The sequence below is a fragment of the Schistocerca nitens genome, chromosome 5 (assembly GCF_023898315.1).
Source record: "Schistocerca nitens isolate TAMUIC-IGC-003100 chromosome 5, iqSchNite1.1, whole genome shotgun sequence".
NCBI lineage: Eukaryota > Metazoa > Arthropoda > Insecta > Orthoptera > Acrididae > Schistocerca > Schistocerca nitens.
The window spans coordinates 882,570,274-882,594,670 of NC_064618.1; the positions used below are offsets into that span (position 1 = coordinate 882,570,274).

A 24,397-nucleotide genomic window follows, 5' to 3' on the forward strand; every position below is an offset into this window, starting at 1 on the left:
ACCAGTCCTTCTACCTGGTACTCTAAACATTTCTACACGTAGACACATTCAGAGTACCAGGTAGAAGGACTGGTGGCGTGTGTAAACACGTTCAGAACACACATGGACAGGTACAAAGGCGCGCGCAGAGCAGTTAAAGGGTTAAGTATCGTGCACAACTTTGTTTTTCATTGCTTCTAAATCAGATATTTATATCCATTTGACAAACATTATAAAGTGACTCATTAAATCCTACGATATAATGATCACAAGACGTAACACATTCCTTCAGTATACCTTTATAACAAGGAGCGATCCCGTAAAGAACTGAGTAAGCAATTTCAGTTCACTGCAGTCACATTCTTCTGACTAGTTCACTATTGTTGAACAATTTTTTAAATAATTATATGTCACTTCCAGTTGAGCGCACTGAGAGTCATCAGTGTCTGCATACGAGGACGTATTTCTGCATGACTAACTACTTCTTCAAGAAGAAAAGAGCTGACTATTTTGTGATTTCCGAATTTGCAGTTCATTTTCTTGATTTATGATTTGATGAGAAATGGATGATTTTCCTAATGAATTATGTTTAATTATCTCAGTACTGGTATGTTGTAGGCAAGTTAAAAAAATTTTGAAGAGGAGTGGTATTTTTGTAGATTTTAACTCTGCCAATATGTTTTAATCCTTTAGCATGACTTTTGACAGTTGTTATACCCATACTATTTGTTACATTCCACACTACTTCTTTTTTTTATGTAACATTGCAAAGGTTGCACTTTGTGCTCTTAGAATCATTTCTAACTTCTTCCACCCAAAACTTTCAAATCTGAGGCAGTAAACCAGTAACTTTGAAAACATCCTTTCATGCTGAATGCAATAGCCTGATAATAAAAAAATAATAATTTGACATATTTACTGTTATTGCATTTACCCAATGCTATATACAACACACAGAAGCAACAATGATTTTCCAAAGCACATTACAAAGTTGGTCCTTCTCGGCACTGTACTTATTTGTAACACAAAATACGATATTAAGGCAAGTGGGTCTACACAGTAAAGAAGACTCACAGCAGTTCATAAATGTACAGGATGTTCTAAGATTTTGAGTGCTGAACTAATAAATTGTACATAAAAAATAAAGTATGGTGTCTGCATTACTTTGAGAACACTGCTATATATTCACAGTACATTCCACAACTCAAAGTTTCCATGAAAGGGGGGAGATGGGGGCAGAGGGGGAAATGGGAGGGGGGGGGGAGGAGAAATTCCATGATACTTCATGAAATTCCTTCCCTCATACTTCCCTGTTACATGAAATTCTTTGATAATTCCCGATATTCCCCACTTATGGCCACCCTGCAAATAGGCAAAACTAGCTGAAATAGAAGTGACACAGCATATAACAGCAGCTATTTGCTATAAAAGTAGTGGCACTATCACTACTTTATTGTGATCATAATGCCATGTGAAGAATCAGTTTTTACAACAGGCAGGATCCCTCTCCTATCACTACTACTGCAAACACTGTTAGTAACACAACAGTACAAGCCGAAAGATAATTACACATTTGCCCATTTATAATTTTTCACAGTTCTATCAGTACATCACATTGTAGTTAGAGCCACAACAGTAATTTCAGACAACTGTTTTTCTCCATTAATATGTTCTTTGAATCATTCCTAATTACACACGCCCTCCTTCACGATGGTGCCTACACAACTTAAAGTATGAATGACAGAATGGTTGATTGATCATCAAAAATTTTTTGTCACCATACTCGTGTAGCTGCTATACCTGTACCCGGTAACTTCCTATAAGTGTATGCAAAGTGAGTTCTTCTTCCTTTTCCACTGTCTCTCATGTTAGATTTTTAACATAATAACTCACAAGAGCCTGAGAAATACCTCAGTTGGATAAGTGTGAGTAAACTGACATGCTCTTATTGAACAATTTTACCAGTATTCAGCTGAAGTGATACCTTTCACGAACCAAAAATACAGTATATCTAAAACAAGATAGCAGGGACTGACTAACTACCCCTTCCTGTGGACAAGGCCCAAATCATAATTATTGTGCAACATGTATCAGTGACACGGAACAATCATATTGTATTCTATCACATTCTGTGTACAGATAGCAGCATCAAGAAAATAGCAGTTTCTCTTGGCTAAGACTTTCAAAGTAGCTTCTAATTTACAGTGAAATGACGATAAAACAGAGCTATGCATGCCATGTGGGTGGCAAGAAACGAGTATAAAACAAAAGCGATCTATGACCTACAGAGCTCCAAGGGAATGGTATAGGGATAAGCACACGTACAAAGCCGACAGATGTTTTGTAGCAGAGCATGCTCTGCAGCAGATTATTGAATGACGCCAGAATAAGCAACCTGTTTACAGCAATTGACTTTTCCAGCAGTTTTTGGTAAAATATTTTATAAATTATTGATTAAAAACACATGACAGTAGTATCATACTGAATTTTCATTCAAGCTGTTTCCATTTATTCTCCAACATTTATTGCTTTGTAGTCATCACGCCAGCATAAAACTGAGAAATGGTTTAGGGTCAGCTGGTGTACAATGGTAGTTCTCTTTCCAGTGACTTTCCCGTTGACAAAAAATCTTACAACACGAAATTGGGAGCGTCCAGAGCAGGATAGTATTGTGTGACAAGTGGTACATTTGTTGGCCATTTTTATGAAATGAACGGGACTAGCTGCAATGCATGGGAACTGCTAGAAAACTAATCTTGTGGAATAATCATGGGAAGCAAATGCAACAGAGACCTAATGTCAATTTGTGTTCTGAATCAATACATGAACAGATATGTTTAGCATACATTGAAAATCCTCCCCATGAACCATGGACCTTGCCGTTGGTGGGGAGGCTTGCGTGCCTCAGCGATACAGATAGCCGTACCGTAGGTACAACCACAACGGAGGGGTATCTGTTGAGAGGCCAGACAAACGTGTGGTTCCTGAAGAGGGGCAGCAGCCTTTTCAGTAGTTGCAAGGGCAACAGTCTGGATGATTGACTGATCTGGCCTTGTAACAATAACCAAAACGGCCTTGCTGTGCTGGTACTGCGAACGGCTGAAAGCAAGGGGAAACTACGGCCGTAATTTTTCCCGAGGGCATGCAGCTTTACTGTATGATTAAATGATGATGGCGTCCTCTTGGGTAAAATATTCCGGAGGTAAAATAGTCCCCCATTCGGATCTCCGGGCGGGGACTACTCAAGAGGACGTCGTTATCAGGAGAAAGAAAACTGGCGTTCTACGGATCGGAGCGTGGAATGTCAGATCACTTAATCGGGCAGGTAGGTTAGAAAATTTGAAAAGGGAAATGGCTAGGTTAAAGTTAGATATAGTGGGAATTAGTGAAGTTCGGTGGCAGGAGGAACAAGACTTCTGGTCAGGTGACTACAGGGTTATAAACACAAAGTCAAATAGGGGTAATGCAGGAGTAGGTTTAATAATGAATAGGAAAATAGGAACGCGAGTAAGCTACTACAAACAGCTTAGTGAACGCATTATTGTGGCCAAGATAGATACGAAGCCCACACCTACTACAGTAGTACAAGTTTATATGCCAACTAGCTCTGCAGATGACGAAGAAATTGAAGAAATGTATGATGAAATAAAAGAAATTATTCAGATAGTGAAGGGAGACGAAAATTTAATAGTCATGGGTGACTGGAATTCGAGTGTAGGAAAAGGGAGAGAAGGAAACATAGTAGGTAAATATGGATTGGGGCTAAGAAATGAAAGAGGAAGCCGCCTGGTAGAATTTTGCACAGGGCACAACTTAATCATAGCTAACACCTGGTTTAAGAATCATGATAGAAGGTTGTATACATGGAAGAACCCTGGAGATACTAAAAGGTATCAGATAGATTATATAATGGTAAGACAGAGATTTAGGAACCAGGTTTTAAATTGTAAGACATTTCCAGGGGCAGATGTGGACTCTGACCACAATCTATTGGTTATGACCTGTAGATTAAAACTGAAGAAACTGCAAAAAGGTGGGAATTTAAGGAGATGGGACCTGGATAAACTGAAAGAACCAGAGGTTGTACAGAGTTTCAGGGAGAGCATAAGGGAACAATTGACAGGAATGGGGGAAAGATATACAGTAGAAGAAGAATGGGTAGCTTTGAGGGATGAAGTAGTGAAGGCAGCAGAGGATCAAGTAGGTAAAAAGATGAGGGCTAGCAGAAATCCTTGGGTAACAGAAGAAATATTGAATTTAATTGATGAAAGGAGAAAATATAAAAATGCAGTAAATGATGCAGGCAAAAAGGAATACAAACGTCTCAAAAATGAGATCGACAGGAAGTGCAAAATGGCTAAGCAGGGATGGCTAGAGGACAAATGTAAGGATGTAGAGGCTTATCTTACTAGGGGTAAGATAGATACTGCCTACAGGAAAATTAAAGAGACCTTTGGAGATAAGAGAACCACTTGTATGAACATCAAGAGCTCGGATGGAAACCCAGTTCTAAGCAAAGAAGGGAAAGCAGAAAGGTGGAAGGAGTATATAGAGGGTCTATACAAGGGCGATGTACTTGAGGACAATATTATGGAAATGGAAGAGGATGTAGATGAAGATGAAATGGGAGATACGATACTGCGTGAGGAGTTTGACAGAGCACTGAAAGACCTGAGTCGAAACAAGGCCCCCGGGGTAGACAACATTCCATTGGAACTACTGACGGCCTTGGGAGAGCCAGTCCTGACAAAACTCTACCATCTGGTGAGCAAGATGTATGAAACAGGCGAAATACCCTCAGATTTCAAGAAGAATATAATAATTCCAATCCCAAAGAAAGCAGGTGTTGACAGATGTGAGAATTACCGAACAATCAGTTTAATAAGCCACAGCTGCAAAATACTAACACGAATTCTTTACAGGCGAATGGAAAAACTAGTAGAAGCCGACCTCGGGGAAGATCAGTTTGGATTCCGTAGAAATACTGGAACACGTGAGGCAATACTGACCTTACGACTTATCTTAGAAGAAAGATTAAGGAAAGGCAAACCTACGTTTCTAGCATTTGTAGACTTAGAGAAAGCTTTTGACAATGTTAACTGGAATACTCTCTTTCAAATTCTAAAGGTGGCAGGGGTAAAATACAGGGAGCGAAAGGCTATTTACAATTTGTACAGAAACCAGATGGCAGTTATAAGAGTTGAGGGACATGAAAGGGAAGCAGTGGTTGGGAAGGGAGTAAGACAGGGTTGTAGCCTCTCCCCGATGTTATTCAATCTGTATATTGAGCAAGCAGTAAAGGAAACAAAAGAAAAATTCGGAGTAGGTATTAAAATCCATGGAGAAGAAATAAAAACTTTGAGGTTCGCCGATGACATTGTAATTCTGTCAGAGACAGCAAAGGACTTGGAAGAGCAGTTGAACGGAATGGACAGTGTCTTGAAGGGAGGATATAAGATGAACATCAACAATAGCAAAACGAGGATAATGGAATGTAGTCGAATTAAGTCGGGTGATGTTGAGGGTATTAGATTAGGAAATGAGACACTTAAAGTAGTAAAGGAGTTTTGCTATTTGGGGAGCAAAATAACTGATGATGGTCGAAGTAGAGAGGATATAAAATGTGGACTGGCAATGGCAAGGAAAGCGTTTCTGAAGAAGAGAAATTTGTTAACATCGAGTATAGATTTAAGTGTCAGGAAGTCGTTTCTGAAAGTATTTGTATGGAGTGTAGCCATGTATGGAAGTGAAACATGGACGATAAATATTTTGGACAAGAAGAGAATAGAAGCTTTCGAAATGTGGTGCTACAGAAGAATGCTGAAGATTAGATGGGTAGATCACATAACTAATGAGGTGGTACTGAATAGGATTGGGGAGAAGAGGAGTTTGTGGCACAACTTGACCAGAAGAAGGAATCGGTTGGTAGGACATGTTCTGAGGCATCAAGGGATCACCAATTTAGTATTGGAGGGCAGCGTGGAGGGTAAAAATCGTAGGGGGAGACCAAGAGATGCATACATTAAGCAGATTCAGAAGGATGTAGGTTGCAGTAGGTACTGGGAGATGAAGAACCTTGCACAGGATAGAGTAGCATGGAGAGCTGCATCAAACCAGTCTCAGGACTGAAGACAACAACAACATTGAAAATAACAGCAACTGTCCAAATATGAATAATGTCATTTGTAATTTGATTTTAGAATCCTTGTCTTACAGATAAATTCTTATTTAACTACATACATACCGGATTTTTCAGCAATGTCAAAAAATTCTGTTTATGTTTCCTCAGCACTTCTTGGACTTTCTGTAAAACTCCATGAATGGGCTGTGAGACTACGCCCTCAACAAATGACTGAAGCTCCTTAAACGGTGACCACATATCTTCATTTTTTAGAAGTTCTAGAATTTTATAAAAGAAAAATATCGTTAGAAAACTTTATATAACATGAGAAACTGATATTCGACAGAAAAATATGTAAAATTCAAATGGTAACACACATTTTTCTTGTTATCGGAGAGAAAATTTTCTCCAAGATGAAATTGTGTGTGTGTGTGTGTGTGTGTGTGTGTGTGTGTGTGTGTGTGTTTTACTGACGCAGTTTATTAGTGAAAATATCCAATTATGACATAAATATGGTCATTTAATTCTGGTCTTCCCTATCTATCTGACTTTTGCAAAAAAGTGTGGGTCAAAATCTCTCCATGTTTTTCATTGTTGTTCAACGGCTCGCTCAATGTAATATTATTCACATCCATGAAGTACACTGCACAATTAGGGGACTCTGCCCAATGTTATTCCTTATCTATCATAACAGCTGATCAATTTTTCCTAGAGACAAAAAGTAATTTTACTGTGTTTCTCAATACACTGAATGATGAGGCACACAACTGGAGTGCGCACGCACTCGTCTATGTGTGTGACATGTTAAAGGTTTACCACAATAAGTCAAACATTATTGTCTGAAATCATATGTACATCTTGAGGCATTGTAGCTCACAGCACACTAATTACATAGACTATATTCACCCAGTACTTGAGAAAGAGTGCATTTAGTGACTTCTAATAACTCTTAAACAAAATTTCAAATGTCTATGGGTGACTAAACCGAAACTAATAAAATCAACATAATTAGGGTTTTGCATCTTCAACCATAAAGATTTTACATGCTTAACCTCAAATGTTTAACACACTAATTCATTTGTAACTAATAACAACACACCAGAAGCCGTTTTATACATGGGAGTTCAAGAATCAAAATGGATGGGGTCACTGTAATAATGTAATTCAGTAACGCTTCGTAATTTCAATCTTAACCACCTGTTAATTGAAGAATGCACCAACTTGGTCTAATCCTAATTTGTTTTGATGACATACAAAACAAAAACATGAATGAAACACTGAAGGAATTAAATACAAAATATGTAATTTATTGCAAGAATGAAATTTTCACTCTGCAGCAGAGTGTGCACTGATGTGAAACTTCCTGTCAGATTAAAACTGTGTGCCAAATGAGGCTTGACTCACAACCTTTGCCTTTCACAGGCTAGTGTTCTACCATCTGAGCTATGCAAGTACGACCTACAATCTGCCAGGAAGTTTCATATAAGCGCACATTACGTTGCAGAGTGAAAATTTCATCCTGGAAACACCTCCCAGGCTGTGGCTAAGCCATGTCTCCACAATATCCTTTCTTCCAGGAGTGCTAGTTCTGGAAGGCCTGTAGAAGAGCTTCTGTGAAGTCTGCAAGGTAGGAGACAAGGTACTGTCGGAATTAAAGCTGTGAGGACGGGTCGTGGACCAGCCCCCAGGCTGTGGCTAAGCCATATCTCTGCAATATTCTTCCTTCCATGCCTGCTAGTTCTGCAAGGTCTACAGGAGAGCAGCTGTGAATTTTGGACGGTAGGGGACGAGGTACTGGCAGAATTAAAGCTGTAAGGACAGGTAATTTATAGGTCTGCACATGCTTTGGATAGAATGAATGCAGAAACTCTTCAAAGGCGCTAGAGAAAACTGTACTCATATGACGGGCTTTAGGAAGATAATTCAAAATTTTGAAAACTTTACACAAAAGGTAAAAAGAATTCCAGATCTGAAACCATGGGCAAAATGGATGAATGGGTTGCTGTAGACGATTTGCAAGAAACCACAGACCAAGAAATTGCATGAACAGTGTTACAGTCACATGCAGACGCAATGGGAGGGCCCGAAGTAGATTTCGTGGCTGATATGGTGACAGCTGACACTGGTTTTTTGGCACTCAAGGTAAACCTGAATTACAAATTTATTATGTTTCAAGAACCTACTGGGTGCAATATAACACAAATTACAGTACCTGTGTTGTTGCTATTTGAGATTGTCCTACAATCTATTGAACAATGCATTGAATCATCTTTGCTAACCTCATTCTAATGAAAAGATGGCGTGACACTGTTGCTCAGAAACATTTGGAGGGATGCAAGAAACATACAAAAATTACGGAGTTTTCTGAATGAGTGATTCATATGTTACAAACTCACAAGTACAGTACACTGTACACTGATTTACTATAATCCTAATAGAAGTATTTGAATTTGACCTTCTCAACCTTTCAAAACTACATATCATAATTACAATACAAAGCACTGTAGTAGAGGTTGACAGCTAAAATGAAAAAAATGTTATCCAAAACAGCCCCCCCCCGCACACACACACACACACCTCCAACAGGTGGGTTAACCAGAGAAGTACAGTATATCAGAAGTGGCACGCATTTTAAAAATAGGCCACATTATGATTAATGTTGATACGCATTTCTGGATATCAGCCAATGAACTGACAGAGCTTGACATTCATAAACAGCTATTTATACAATGTGTGTACAACTCTTTAACAAATTAACTGAGATTTGTCAAGTTCTCAGTTCCCAAAATCAACATAATTTTATGTAAAGAGATAAACATACACACAAACACAAGTGTAACACTTGAAATTAATAACGATTACCTAAGCTATTTGGTAGTTAATAAAGCTAAAAGCAGACTTAGAAAAAATTAAAACTACATGCAAATAAAAGAATATTCTCTAAGACTAAAATACATGATTTCCCATGCATACTGGGAAACTTAACCCGAGGTGAAGTGTCCATAAAGAAAACAACACACACAAAAAATTCTCTAAATTCTGAAAACTGTACAAACTAATTTTTGAGCAGGTATTACAAAAGTTGCCACTACAGCAGAAGCAGCAGCTGCTGAGGGAAATAAATGGTTATTAGAAAGTTCTCCCAGAATAAATTACCTCACTTCTTTACAAAAACACTGAACTAATTCAGAAGTCCCTCATTACACATTTAAAGATATTCGGGAGGTAACACTTGTTGTAAAAATCATTTAATGACAAAATGATATATATAATGCAAAGAGAATAAGTAATGTAGTATGGGACATCATAAAACAAGAAATCAGACACCAGAAAAGGCAGACATGAACACAATAAATAAAAATCAAAGGCACAATTAATTGGAAAGTTCCAAGAACTAGTACATTTTGTAAATGATTATTTTTTGGGTATTGCAAAGAAGTGCCATAAAATTTCCCTGATAAGATGTGTGTAGCACCCAAAATAAACTATATGGTCAGCACAATGATAATGTTTGCACAACAGAGCAAGAAGCCAAGACGATGATACAAAAATTAACAAACAAGAAATTATCCTGTGCCGGTCTCTGATATGAAAGCATACATGGTCAGTATACATACTTGATTAACAAATATAATAAACGGGTCTTTTAGTTCACGTATTAAAGCAGCACATTTAAAGAATTCACAAGCTGTACCTCTACAAAAGGATGGTAATTGCCACTCCAAACAATACGAGACACAGAAGAGTGCAGAGTTGCCTACAACTCAGGTGCAACATAAAGTCTCTCTCTCTCTCTCTCTCTCTCTCTCTCTCTCTCTCTCACACACACACACACACACACACACACACACACACAAAATAAGGACTAGGTTGCACATCGACCTTACATCACAAAAAAGTTTGCAAGTGGATATCCACCGCCCAAATGTGATTATAAACAGACAAGGCCCCTCAGCAGTGAACAAGACAGTAGCTCAGGAAAGTGTTACAGTGAGTGCTCAGGACTCACGTATAATCACCACCAAGAAGAGCCAAACTGGACATTATACAAGTCATATTAGTCATAGTTCACTGCATACAGGACTATACCAAGGTTTGAAGACAGGTCAGTGAAAATGAACACTGATCTATATTGCCACACACAATTTTCATACTCCAGCAAAGTAATGTAAAACTTCTATTAACACATCATTGTAAACTGTTGCTAATCTGTGATACCACACGTTTTTGCCACAGCTGTTGCCTAACACCACTTGCACCCTGTGACAACCCTGTATAGTCCACGCCAGATACATCTTCGTGGTACGTAGTTCTCTTCCTACGACAGAAGTATGTTTAATATCAGGTTGTAGCAACCTTAAGGTAATTTTCTCTCTTCAGAATTAACTCTATCAATGCAGGTTCCACCGTTAGTGAATCACTCGATACCACTTTTTGTTGATGTTTGTGTAATTCTTGCCTTTTCTGGGATGCTACTTTTCATTGTATTAATTCATTATTTCTATTTCTTTATCCTACTGGATAGTTATGGAAATATTCAGTATGCTACGTGCACGCCAAAAAGACTAGTGACCCCGGTAGTTTTAATCTCAACATAAAACAAAATCCGATAAAAATGTTATTAATGTCAATAGAAATTATATTTCACTTTAACAAGTGAAACCCTATTTTTCTAATGTACTAAATTAATGCCACAGAATCAATCAATGTAGCTTCTTTCAAAAATCATCTCTGACACATTGGGGGGGGGGGGGGTCTTTAGCTGTAAGTTGATTCAATGTGAACAGTCTGTTTTTTCTCTCTGAGTGAGTCTGTGTTAAGTTATGGTTATGACACCAGCCCACTTAGTTTCTCTTCAGACGATGAGGAGACTGAAAGAAAGGATGATGAGAAAGTAAATTATTCAGATAGTTCAAGGAGATGAAAATTTAATTGTGATGGGTGATTGGAATTTGATGGCAGGAAAAGAAAGAGAAAGGAAAACAGCAGAATAACATGGACTGGGGGAAATGAATGTAAGTAGAAGCCACCTAGCAGAAATTTACACAGAGTATAACTTAATCATTGCTAACATTTCTTTTAAGAATCAGGGAAGGAAGTTATATGCGTGGAAGAGACCTAGGGACACTGGAAGGTTTCAGATTCATTATATGAAGGAAAAACAGTTTTCGAAACCAGATTTTAAACAAACATTTTCAGGGGCACATGTGAACACTGTCAAAAGTATAGTGGAAGTATCAGAGGTTGATGGGAATTTTTAAGTGAGAATTAAATAACAATTCACTGAAAAGGGCAAAAGAAATACAACACAATATACGGGTAGCTACTGTATGAGAACTATAACTTGGCATGCGGACCCCCTAGTTCCAAATCAGAAACTATCGGCAGCAGTCGGGAGATTTCGTGGCGTGGCGATTTCTACATGTCGCCAACTGTGCAGTGTACACTGCATATGTGGTCTGCTTTGTTTCCTGCTATGTCGGTATCTCAGCTGTGCTGTTGCCGTCAGTGTGTAGTAGCTGCATTTTCACTGTTTCGAAAATGAGTGATGATCCAGTTGCTGGCCCATCATGGGAGTTACCGTCGACTACAGTTCGGAAAAAGAATTCGGTTATAAGGAGCGCTTGTCGTAAAATAATGATGAAGTAGTGAAGTGCTGTGATGACAAAAAAAAAAAGAAAAATCACTGTAAATGTCTTTATTTAAATGTCAGTATGAACAGCGATCTCAATTTCGATAGCATAAACTATTTAACTGACGATTAACTCTGTCCTACACACAGCTGCTTTTCTGGAAGTTTAAGAAACACTATTATGTTGCCTGCACTGTGCGCTTGCAGTACACAGAGGCATCCCTGCCTCCCCCCTCAGGAGCCCTAGTGCTTACTCCCAACTCCCCTTGCTGGTAGATGCCAAGTAATAGTTCATGTATAGTAGCAGATATGAAATAACAAAGGCAGTGAGTGTATATATAATATATGAGTAACTTCGTTTAATATTTATTATTACACATACTTCTTCATTACTACTAAAAGCGAAATGGCAGCTCTAGCTCTGAATTCAGGTTTTCACTCAAGGCAGCTTTGTCAGGATATGTGCATGTAAACAGTAGTAAGTGTCAAAAAGATGCTGCCTGTAGTGGAAATGTATGCTGTGTTCATGCCAGGAAAGTGGTTTTCAGGGACAATTTGTACAAATCCAAGAATTATGTGGATAACTATGACTCAAAGATGCTAAATGTGTTTCTGGACCGAAAGGCACTTCAAAAGTTGTTGCTAATCAAGTAAATGTGAATAATTATTCAAGCAAGTAAACAATGTTGTGTCCCTGACCATACTTTACATGAATTCATCTGACAGTGCGATGGCGAAAATGTTATGGGACATACTTTCATTGTTTACGTGCTGTAGCAATGCAACATTTAATTACTTTGATACTGTGTTGGATAAAAGATTAATTTTTGACATTATTATACTTTATTACTGCAAAATCAGTACTGGAAATCTTAGTATCATACACTAAAACAATTTGGGGCTTTTAAATTTGTATTTTTGAGAGGTTTCACAGCAATGTTTCATTAACTTGCCCAGCAAGAAAACAATGGTAAATTAATGCTAACCCACAATATGTGCACTCAGTTTGCAGGTAAACAATGTAAAGTACCCATTGACATATTTTTAAGAATAAAATTTTGGACAGAATTTACAATTTTAAAAATATGTCATTACTCGAGAAATATTTGAAAATAATGACTTACCTGAATAAAAAGTCACAATGGATTAACTTGAAATATCTACAAAATTTTATTGAAACTTTAATGTGAATTTTCTCAAACCAACCAATCTGACCCTTAGCATTGTTTACAGCCAAGGTGTTCAATTTGACAGAACACTGAAAGATCTAAGTTGAAACAAGGTCCCAGGGGTAAACAACTTTTGCTCATTATTACCGAGACCCTTGGGAGAGCCAGCCGTGGCAAAACTATTCCACTTTATGATCTAGGTATATGACACAGGCGAAAAGTCCTCAGACCTCGAGAAGAATGTAATAAACTTGAGTCTAAGTAAGGCAGGTGCTGATATCACTCAACCACAACATCACTGCACCTGAGAGTACGGGCACTTCAGTCGGCTCCTTGTAAGTTTTTATCATGTTATTTCACAAGGACAAACTGAAACACTTGCTAGTATATGCACAACTGTCTTGAAGTCTCTCATTTCACAGTGAACTGTATTTTGCTTAGTCACAACTATACTTCTTTACCGTAACATCGCCATGTGTTTCTAATACTGGCCACACAAGGTCAAGTGCACTAATATTGTAGTTCGGTGGGAGGTGTGAATATTACTGAACTGTCAGTTTAATAAGCCATGGTTGCTAAATACTGACAAATTATTTACAGAAGAATGAAAAACTGGCAGAAGCTAACCTTGGGGAATATTCGTCCAGATTAAGGAGAAATTTAGGAACACACAAGGTAGGTTTGACCCAAAATTTAAAGCTTTTGAAAATTCTGACTGGTATACATTCTCTGGAATTCTAATGGTGTCAAAAATCAAAATACAAGGAGTGATAGGTTATCTAAAACTGGTAAAGCAGTTATATGAGTTAAAGGACATTAAAGGGAGCCATTAGTTGAGAAGGTAGTGAAATCTGTAGCCTTAACCTGATGTTATTCGATCTGCACTCAGCAAGCTGTGAGGGAAAACAAACAGAAATGAGGGAAAACAAACAGAAATTTGGAAATAGAATTAAAAGTTGAGCTTTACTAACACCACTGTGATTCTATTTGAGACAGCAATTTAATCTGAAGAACAGATGAATGGAAATGAAATGTGGATGTGGTTAGAGTTGGTCACCTGATAACAAGTGTCTTTAACTGACATCACTCTGGTGACTTGCGTGTCAATGAAGATGAAATAATGATAACACAACACCCAGCCTCTGACCTGGTCGAGAATCGAATTCGAGCCCCTTATGTGGTATTCTGCCGTTGGATGCTCATTTATGGAGGCAGGCAGCTGAATGGAATACACAATATCTTAAAAATATATCATACAATGAATTTCAACACAAGTAAAGAAAAAGTAATGGAAAGTAGCCAAATTAAATTGAGCAATGCTGAGGGAAATGGATCAGGAAATGGGACACTAAAAGTAATTGATGACTTTTGCTATTTGGAAACCAAAATAACTGACAGTGGCAGTAGTAGAGAGCATATAAAATGCTGACCGGTAATAGCATGAAAAGTATTTCAGGAAAAGACAAATTTGTTAACATCAAATATAAATTTCAAAGTTGGCAAGTTTTTCCTGACCACATTTGTCTGGAGTGTAGTGTAGTTGCAAACCATTGATGACAAACTGTTGCAGCAATTAGCCAGAGGTGAAGAAGCTTGCACAAGATAGGAGCGCGGAGAGTTGCAACAAATAAATTTTCAGACCGAAGGTGACAGTGATGACAGTCGTACAACGTTAAAGATGCTTTTGTTAAAAGGGCACGAACTTTTTTAAATTTATTTATTTGCAGTTGGTGTGCATTCTACACAACCAGCACTGTATTATATAAGACCCTGAAGATTAAGACAAATTTGTTTTAAAATATGCAGAGGAAAGAGAAAATGGTAGTGATAATACCAACACAGCACGGTAAAATACAACCGTTACAAATCTTTTAAAATATTTGACGCGGGAGGGGGGGGGGGGGGGGGGAGATGACCAGTACACTACAATAATTTCTTCTGAAGTGATATTGTATCTATCTTCTGGTTGGATGACAGCTTCCACGAGATGATGCAGTATGTCAATAGAGCACAATCCCCTGGCAGAGCATGGTACAGAAGCTCTCCACAGGAGCAGACACTATCAGATGTGAAGGTTATCGTCTCTTAAAAAAGAGTATTTTCCAAGTTCTCACATTTTCTACTGTAACAACAGTCATACGAATGGTATCACTTACACAAACAGAATATGAGATTTAAAAAATTTTATAATGTCAAGTTAGTGTTTATCCTACAGAGGTGACGCGGGAATTTCATAAGCGCATCACTAGGACGGATATTAGTAATCGAGTATCTCATTTCCAACTGATAAACAACTCTTCTTTCCATGCATTATATAATATCCCTTTACATTCAGTGATAAGGTCGGATGCACTGAAATCGGTAGGGGTAACTGCCCATCAGGCACTGCATCTTTCGCAACGAAATCCACATGTTCATTTTGCAGGAAGCCTCGTTATGGTGGTATCCAGAGTAAGTTGAGTGGTGTTCCACACTGCTCGAGCTAAAGCACCACCTGCTTTACATTCAAAACGCTGGCAGGTTGAGTACTACTTTTGAGAGGTATGAGGGGTGAAGAGAGGTGTGTGGAAGGTTCTCAGTATTTTGACCCGTTTCATAGGGTCCTTCACAACTGCCTCTTCTGTATCAACATCTTCACCTCATAAACATACTTCTACCAAACATACTCTATTGTTAGCGAATATTCAGGCTTAACCAGAGGATCTGTTGCATATACACTTCTCGGGTTTGCCACTGGAGCTGGTTTACACTGAGCAAATTCCACAATATTTCATTCATACAACTAGTTGACATCTTCAGGCGGTGGTAACTGCTGTCATCACTGCTACAAGACATGACTGGTGCATCCTGTGGCAATGACTACAGCAACTGCCACCACCTGAAGGTGTCAAACAGTGGTATCAATGAAATATTGTGGAACTTGCACAATGTTGTCCAGCAGCAAACCTGAAAAGTGTATTTGTACTTGATTATTTGTTAGATATCTCCGTTTCCCTTACAGTTTTGATTCTTTAGTGCCATATTAGTGTTTTAAGATGTCCTATCATACTGTTTCTACTTCTTGTCAGTGTTTTCTACATGTTCCTCTCCTCACCAATTCTGTGGGGAGCACAAATGCTTTGATTCTCTCAATTTCCAGTTTTCTCAGAGTCCATGACTCACATCCGAACAACACTGTGCTCCAAACAAACTTTTCCAGAAATTTCTTCCTAAACATTTGATGAGTCAGATATGATCAAATTCTAGGCCTGATGAACTTCAGAGCTTGGATGATGTCCGCTACCTCTGAAGTAAACATGGAAACATTCTGAGAAATGCTGTATGGTTGTTCTGTACTTAGATCATGACAAAAGTTGCCACTATCTATTTACGTTTGAAGTTATTTTTCATCGATCAGTGAATAGCATAAATGTATCTGGCCACTACATTCGCACAGTTGTATGATATCAATGTTAGGAGATTCAGATACGGGATGCAGGTGTATTTTACGCAGAGAAAGTAGCCGGAAAAAATGTACATTAATGTGTGGGTTTGTCTAGCGAACTGGGTAGTAGGAAACATTCATGTTAAGTAACGATTACTTTTCAGCAAAGCACTTTTTGTTGCAACAGAGAAATTGTGATTGTTCAAAAGAACTCCCTGTACATTAGTGTTCTTTCTGAACAAGATGAGACTCCCGACTTCAGCTTTTCTGCATTAAGGAACTAGCATTCAACACGAACAGGCACTTCTCATGATTCAAAGAGCAAAACAATGGTTTGTGTTGGAGACTTAATGCCAAAACATTCCAATGCAGTGGCGCTGTATTTCATCTAATTTTCTGAATGCCAACTTTATGGCATAATGGTAAAAAGCCACACTATAACTGAGGTCACACTAGCGTCTGACACAGTGCAATTATTGTTTTGGGATTTGTGCCCCACCAACAAACAGTCCAATGTATGGGGGAACATTGAAAATTTGATTTAGCCTCAGAAGGTGTCAAATTTGGGCATATTCAGTAGGCTTTTAGTCTTAAATTGGTCCCGAGAATCAAGTAGTCAAGAGTTACTGGTTTTATGTGGTCTCCAAACTTCATGAATGGAGGAAGATGCTGTACGTGCTTCCAAGTAAACAGCAACAAGTGGGACTAGAAAGATGACATTGCTAGACCAGTTTTTAATAGTGTGGTAGTACAATCTAACATATAACAGATAGTACGGAGAGTAGTGGTCATTGAATAGAAGTATATACCATCAGCATGTTCTAACAGTTTAACAGCTGGGGACAGGGAAGTTTCAGTATCAATTCTATATAGTATACAATACTGAGGTGAGGACCACACCTTAAGGGAGACTTGCAGTGTTCAGTATTTGCCCACTATATCTTTGTTAAACTAAGTGTATACCTCACAGAGGCGAAGCAACCCAAATACACCTGTGAGGAAGGTAACAAATTCTGTGCAAATGTAGCTTATATATTAATAAAGCTATTCATTCATTATAATAGCCAGCAGAGATATAGAAGAATATTGTAGTGAGGAATCTGCACTGGCCAGAATGATCCAAAATGTCAGTTGTTAATATTGCAATTATTAATTTTAGGTTCCGCTCCCATTTTCTGAAGCCGTTTTTGGATGTATGACAGTAAGTAATTATTTGTGGTCTCCAAACTTCATGTCTAGTTGTTGTTGTTGTTGTTGTTTTTTTTTCCCCCAGTTTTGCTTATGCATGAAGTTAGAATAACTGGCCTCTAGCACTTGGAGCAACTGAGCTCATCTTCCTTGATTCAGTGCCCATTTGGCACACAGATTCGTGTAACTCATGTTGTTGGGAGTAATTCCTGGGGTCAAATTCCATTAAGGATGCTACTATCTAAATTGTGAAGAGTGGTCATCGAGAACCAAATGTTGTGAATCGCAGAGGCAATTTTAAACGTTTTCTGACTGTCAGCTAAAGGTTTCTCAAGTAACATGGGCACATATAAAGTGATCCTGCAGTGTGAGAACCAATAAAACTGAGGGTTAAGAAAAGGTTGGGTGTCTGTTTCTGCAGTCATCTATCTGGCAACAATCCTTGCTCTTAGTTTTTTATGGGAATACATACACCTCTGCCTTGTGATTCACAGTAAAATTGTATGAGAAATATTCAACCAATAAAACTGACGCAAACACTACATATTGTCACAGCGCACCTTTTCAACTCAGGCTCACCATTGATCAAATAAACTGCCCAGCCTCCCTGGAGTACCACCTGCTCTGGGCAGTACCTTTCCATCTCCTAAACTGAACGTGTCGCATCTAACAACAATTTTAATTATGCATAAAGTTTGGTCTGAACATCAATATCTGCAAAGCCACCAACTGCCTTGAACTTTACTCGGAAATTAAATTTTTGTGTCATTATATCTTTTGAGCTGTTTCTCACAGGTCCTCTTAAATAAAGATCAAACCTTAATCATCAAATTATGGTGAAACTAGATTATGTAATCTCAACACTACTTGTGTCAGATTTGAACCTTAATTATCACATCAAGTAATGACTATCTACTCAAGAAGCTATGATCTGATGAAATCAAATTGAAATAATATGTAAACAATGTTGATTTTTTTCATACAGAACAGATGAGGAGTGAGAAGCTGACTCCTTCTGTCACTTGCTCATTCAGATTTAGCATGTACAATACCAAATTATTTACTTGTATATACTGAATACAGAGGGGAAAAAAGAAATAAACAAACTTGAAACCACACATCAAAATAGCTATTTGGTATACCTTTCTACACATATCAGTGTGACCCAACTTCAATGGTGTTAAACTGTAAAAAAAATCACCTGAGTATCCAAATTCATAGTCACAAAAGAATATTGAAACATTGACATATCTTCTACATTCCAATAGATAAGACCTTGTAACTACATGTAGCACACAGTATTAAGTGCACTATATCATCTCCATCACATGCAAACAGAAATAACAGGCAAGGAATGGTGGATGAGAAACATATACCCTGATACGATAAACACAATACAGATTGTCCCTTTTGCAGTGGATGCTAGGACCATAAACACAAAATTGCCATCTAACTTGTGGACTGCTGCAGATAAGAGAGGGTGGGCAGTTATAAGGAAAAAAGGCTCTGCCCTTTTCTTCACACAGCATGCAGCACACTGGAATAAACATTAGATTCACAGTGTCAACAACGATGCTGAGGTGTGTTTTATTGTTTCATACTTGAAAGACGGCAATAGGTAGACACATCCTGTACTGGCCCAACATCCACGAATTCTTTCACTCCCAGAAAAGGACCAAATTATACTCAGCATACAGTACTGTTTGTTAACAACAATGACAATTTCAGTTCTCTCTCATCACATAATCACAGCTCTGGATCGCCTCTTCAATATATCGATTGAATTCAGCTGATATCAGGACTCTCCAAAGGTGTGAAAACAAAAGTGTTACAAATTTCAGGAACTCATATTAACTGCAAAGGTAACTGTCAACATAAAGACACCCTTTGCATACAGCACCAATAATAATGAATGCAAAAACAAAATACGAAAGGGCCCTACAACGTGTAACACTGTTCGCATGGCTGGCAGTACTAATAATTGCAGATATGTATAAAACTTCATATTTTTCACAGGACAGTAGACATTTGCTTTAAGTTTTACATTCAAAGAATTCAACTCATTCAACAGGTGGACACTATCACTGCAAGAATGATGATGATTTGCTGGGAATGACAGTCAGGGGAAAATGCTGTCTTGACAGCAAAAATGTTTCAAATTGCTCTATAGTTCCTTTTTGGTTATTTACATCTGTCAACTTGCACATAAGGCCACTAGTTTTAATATGCGCACCGGAAATGTTAATCATTGCCGCTGTCGGTTCTGTAATAAATCTGAAATACGGAAACAACAGCTGTTCACCAATAAAGTCTATATAACGACGATCATGATTATTAATAGCATGGCCGGTAAACAGCCCTGATATATTTTTTCCCCCAGTTGTAAGAGAGCTATAGATATCTTTTCTGCTGGTCTGAACTATTTGTTGAGGGCAGAATGTTAGGATGAGCAACACATACTGTGATGTAAAGGAAATTTGGAAGGATTCGTTTATGCCATGATTTCTATTACGAACGTGAATGACAACACACGACACATCTCGTCAAATAACATCAAAGTCAGAGCAACAGCCACCTTAATTACAACAATTGTCTTCAGAACCTCACTGTTGTTATGCTTTGTAATTACCTCTGTCCATCATTAAGTGTTATACTAAAGAAGCAGTTAGCAAAAATGTTCCCACAGCAAACTCACTATTTCAAACAGAAACCACACACACCTAAGATACTATTTTACAAACAATGACAGGGCGGGAAAACAGTACTGCCAACTGTATAAACTAAAAAGCAGCTGGAGAAGCTGCGTACCAAACGAGAAGGTTCGAATCTATGGAGATTCCCTAAAGCCTGCCGGATTTTCCCCGGAGCAGGAATTTTACCCCATGCGAACATGACGCAGTGTTTTGCGTCGGCAAGGACACAAAACCTAAATACGTTGAGCTATTGGGTTTTCCCAGAAAATGAAACCGGAGTGCATTAGCTATTCAGTCCATACATGCTGCCTGAGAAGAGTGTTCAAAGGAAGTGTTATTACCTTAACCAAAGTCCCAATATACTCACAAGTTGTCACTGTACAGTACAGATGTATCGCGTGAGAGAAAAGAAAACTCCTGGGTTTCCTAATAGATAAACTTATAATGGGCAATGATGGATATGATTATTTGCTCCAGTATTACGCGAAGCTATATGTCTTTGACACTGCGTACAATAATAGTTCATCTTCCTCAATACAGAAGATCATTTGCAGTTCTTAGAACACTTTTTAGCCATTATTCACACGACCATTACATGATTTACAGCAGTTTCGTCATCAGAATGCAGCGTACAACAAAGCAGACAGCTGTAGGAGACCCAGAAGTATAAGTGTAAGATCCAAAAGAATCTCCTCCACAAGCGACAGTACCATAAACCTAGAAGTCAACTGCCACAGCATAAGCAACAAAGTGCCAGAGTTTGAATCATTCCTGGAAAGCAGAGTAGCTCACTTACAATGGTAGGTATGGAAAGCTGGTTGAAACCTGAAATTGATAGCAGTGAAATTTTTAGGGAAAATGTAAGTATTAATCAATAGAATAGGCTAGCGGGAAATGCAGGTGGTGTATTTGTCGCAGTAGAGAAGAAACTCAAATCCACCGAAATAGAAATCGAACCTTAAAGCAGATTGTTTGGGCAAGACCCAGTAACCTAGAACGGATAGTTCAAAATCCAGTTCGAGGTGGAAATATATTAGATATAATGGCAACAAACAGAACTGCCATCTTTGAGGATGTCCACATCGAAACTGGTATCAGCGACCATGATGTAGTGTGACAACAATGATTGTCAAAGTACAAAGAAAAACTAAAACAAATAGAAAGATACATATGTACAGTAAACTAGATACAAAAAGCAGTAGAATCGTATCTCAGTGAGGAACATGAAACTATCAGCACAGGATAGAAACACGCAGAGGAACTGGCTTAACATTAAAAGAATAGTTGACCAGGCACTAGACACATACACAGCCAGTGGAACAGTTCATAGTGGGAGAGATCCTCCATGGTATACACTAAACGTAATGAAACTTCTAAAGAAACACTGACTACTGCATAAAAAGTATAAAACAAAGCACAGGACTATAGATAGATAAATGCTAAATGAAATCAGTTTGGCTTCAAGATTGATTGATTGCTTGATTGATTTTTATTGCCCAAAAACAAAACATTTACATGGATGTAAAGCTTGTATAAGCAATGTCAATAAATGTACAAACAACAATGACAATAAATACACAAATAATTAATTTATGTTAGAAATTATGCTCACAGAAATCTTACATTGTATAAAAACAATTTTGAATTAATAAAGTTCTTACAAATATCTTAATTTTTTTTAGCTCCAGACTCTTAACTGACTCTGGTAGTTTATTTAATAGCTTTACAGATGTGTGTTTGAAGCTGTTTAGAGTTTTGGTATATGTGCAGTAGTCTTTTGTTACATCATTACAGTGTCGTGTGTTATAACTATGTACATCAGAATTCCGATCAAAACTAGACAAGTTCTTTTTAATGTACACGAAACATTGAAATATGTGTATACATGGCAAGGTCGTAATACTAAGTTTAATAAATAATTCTCTACAGTGCGTTCTAGGTGGTACTTTACATATCAGTCTGACAGCTTTTTTCTGGGGTGTAAATAAGCATTTTGAGTAGCAATTGTATCCCCACAAGATTGTCCCATACGTCAAATGAGAGTGAATATAAGTATAATAGACAGAAAGCAAAATTTTCTCATCTATTGTTGTTGTAATTTTCTGAGCATAAATACTCCATTGTATGAATCTTTCAATAACCACTGCAGCAGAATACTGTCACATGATCTTCCACAAGAAGCCAAAAAATTCTGGTTGTGTGTAAAGGCTGTTTGTGGCACCAAAGTCAGTGTCCACTCACTCTCGAGTGAAACAGGAACTGAAATTGAGGGTAGCAAAGCATTAGATGTAATGCTTAGCTCCGTTTCTAAATGTTCTTTTAGAGAGGAAACATAGCAGAACTGCCCCAATCTAATCCTTGTACACTGGAAAAATGAATGAAATAAGTATTCGGGTCAGCAGTGTTGAGAAACAGCTGCAATCGTTAAAATTGAGCAAAGCTGCAGGGCCCGATGGAATCTGATGAAAAATATTATTTAAAGGCAAGAAAACATTTTATTAACTTTGTAATTACACCCTGGATACGAAAAAACACATTTACTGTAAGAAAATACACAGAAGTTACACACAAGCCAAGAATAAAGATATTGACAGCAGAGTCATGGAGCAGCACATAAATATAGACGTCAAGAAATTTTTTCTTTTCTTTTAACACTTCCTCCAAAAGAAAAAAATCATGAAATTATTGCTTTGTCTCTTGCATGCCAATTTCTGAACATAGAAAATTAAATCGAACTCGTTCAAGAGGTTTCGTCAAAATATCTGCCAACTGGTTGTGTCCATCAATGTGTTCCAAGAAAATCTCACCGTTCAGATATCTTTCACGAACATAGAAATGTCGGACCTCTATATGTTTAGAACGTCGATGATATTCTGGATTTTTTGCCAACTTCAATGCACTAGCATTGTCAATGTAAAGAACTGGAGGCTGTCCCGACATTTCCACTAATTCTGATAGCAGACGACGTAACCAAACTAACTCTTTTGCTCCTTCACTAGCCGCAATTATTTCCGCCTCGGTTGTGGATGTGGCCACTACTTTCTGCAACTGACTTGTCCATGACACTGCACCACCTGAGTACTTTGCAAGAATTCCAGTTGTTGAGCGCCTTGTCTGGTTATCACCTGCGAAATCTGCATCAGCGTAAATCTTTAACTCTTCTTTTTTATTATATACAATTCCAAAATTTAAGGTCCCTTTCAAATACCGGAAAATGCGCTTTACTCTATTCCAGTCTTCAGTGGTTGGTTTCTCCATAGCTCGAGCAGCTTTATTGACTGCAAAAGTGATGTCTGGACGAGTTACTGTTGAAAGGTACATGAGACAACCAATTGCTTCACGGTAGGGTACAGATGACGAAACTTCTTCGTTTTGATTATTGTCCTCACGTCCAATAGGAGTTGAGATTGTATTGCATTCTGCCATTCGAAATCTTTGCAGAATTTCTTCTGTGTATTTCTCTTGACTTATCATTATTGCTCCATCTTCATATTGCTTTATTTTTATGCCAAGAAAATTGTCAAGACTGCCAGTTGTTATTTGGAATTCATGTTGTAAAACATCCATAAAAACAGCAATTTCTTTCTTGTTACTGCCGACAATCAGGCCATCATCAACGTAGATTGCCACATAAAGGCTATTTCCATTTTGTCTACGATAAAATAGGCATGGGTCTGCATCACTGTTTGAAAAACCAGCTTTCTTCATGAACTCAACAAAACGTTTGTTCCAGCAACGTGGCGCTTGCTTCAACCCATAAAGACTTTTTTTTAAGAAACATACTCGGCCTGTACCATCTTCGAAACCTTCTGGCTGTTCCATATATACTTCATCTTCAAGTATTCCATTCAAAAAAGCTGTCTTTACATCGAATTGTTCTAGCAGCATTTTCTTTGAAGCAGCTACAGCCAACAGAGTTCGTATGGTGTCATAACGTGCCACAGGGCTAAAGGCGTCGTCATAATCAATTCCTGCTTTCTGAATACAGCCTTTTGCAACCAATCTGGCTTTAAAGCGAGTACCTCCATTGACTGCGACCTTTCGCCGTAGAACCCAGCGGTTTTGCAATACTTTGGCATTCTTCGGACGGTCAACCAGCACCCAGGTACTGTTTTCCTTAAGTGATTGAAGTTCTTCACTAATAGCTTGCATCCATTCTTCCTTCTCGTTTGACTGCAATATTTCTGAAAA

General features: G+C 38.1%; 1 protein-coding gene across 1 annotated transcript in view; it reads right to left on the minus strand.

The window, feature by feature from the left end:
• The window catches only part of LOC126259578 (nuclear pore complex protein Nup205), a 325,077-nt gene extending 304,837 nt beyond the window's left edge, over positions 1 to 20,240 (minus strand). The window contains exons 1-2 of the mRNA XM_049956486.1: positions 20,143 to 20,240; positions 6,224 to 6,378 (exon numbers count right to left, since the gene is read on the minus strand). Of these exons, the coding sequence (XP_049812443.1) occupies positions 6,224 to 6,378; positions 20,143 to 20,155 (168 nt within the window). The 5' untranslated portion in view covers positions 20,156 to 20,240. The remainder of the gene's footprint in view (positions 1 to 6,223; positions 6,379 to 20,142) is intronic.
• Positions 20,241 to 24,397: the final 4,157 nt, after the last annotated feature.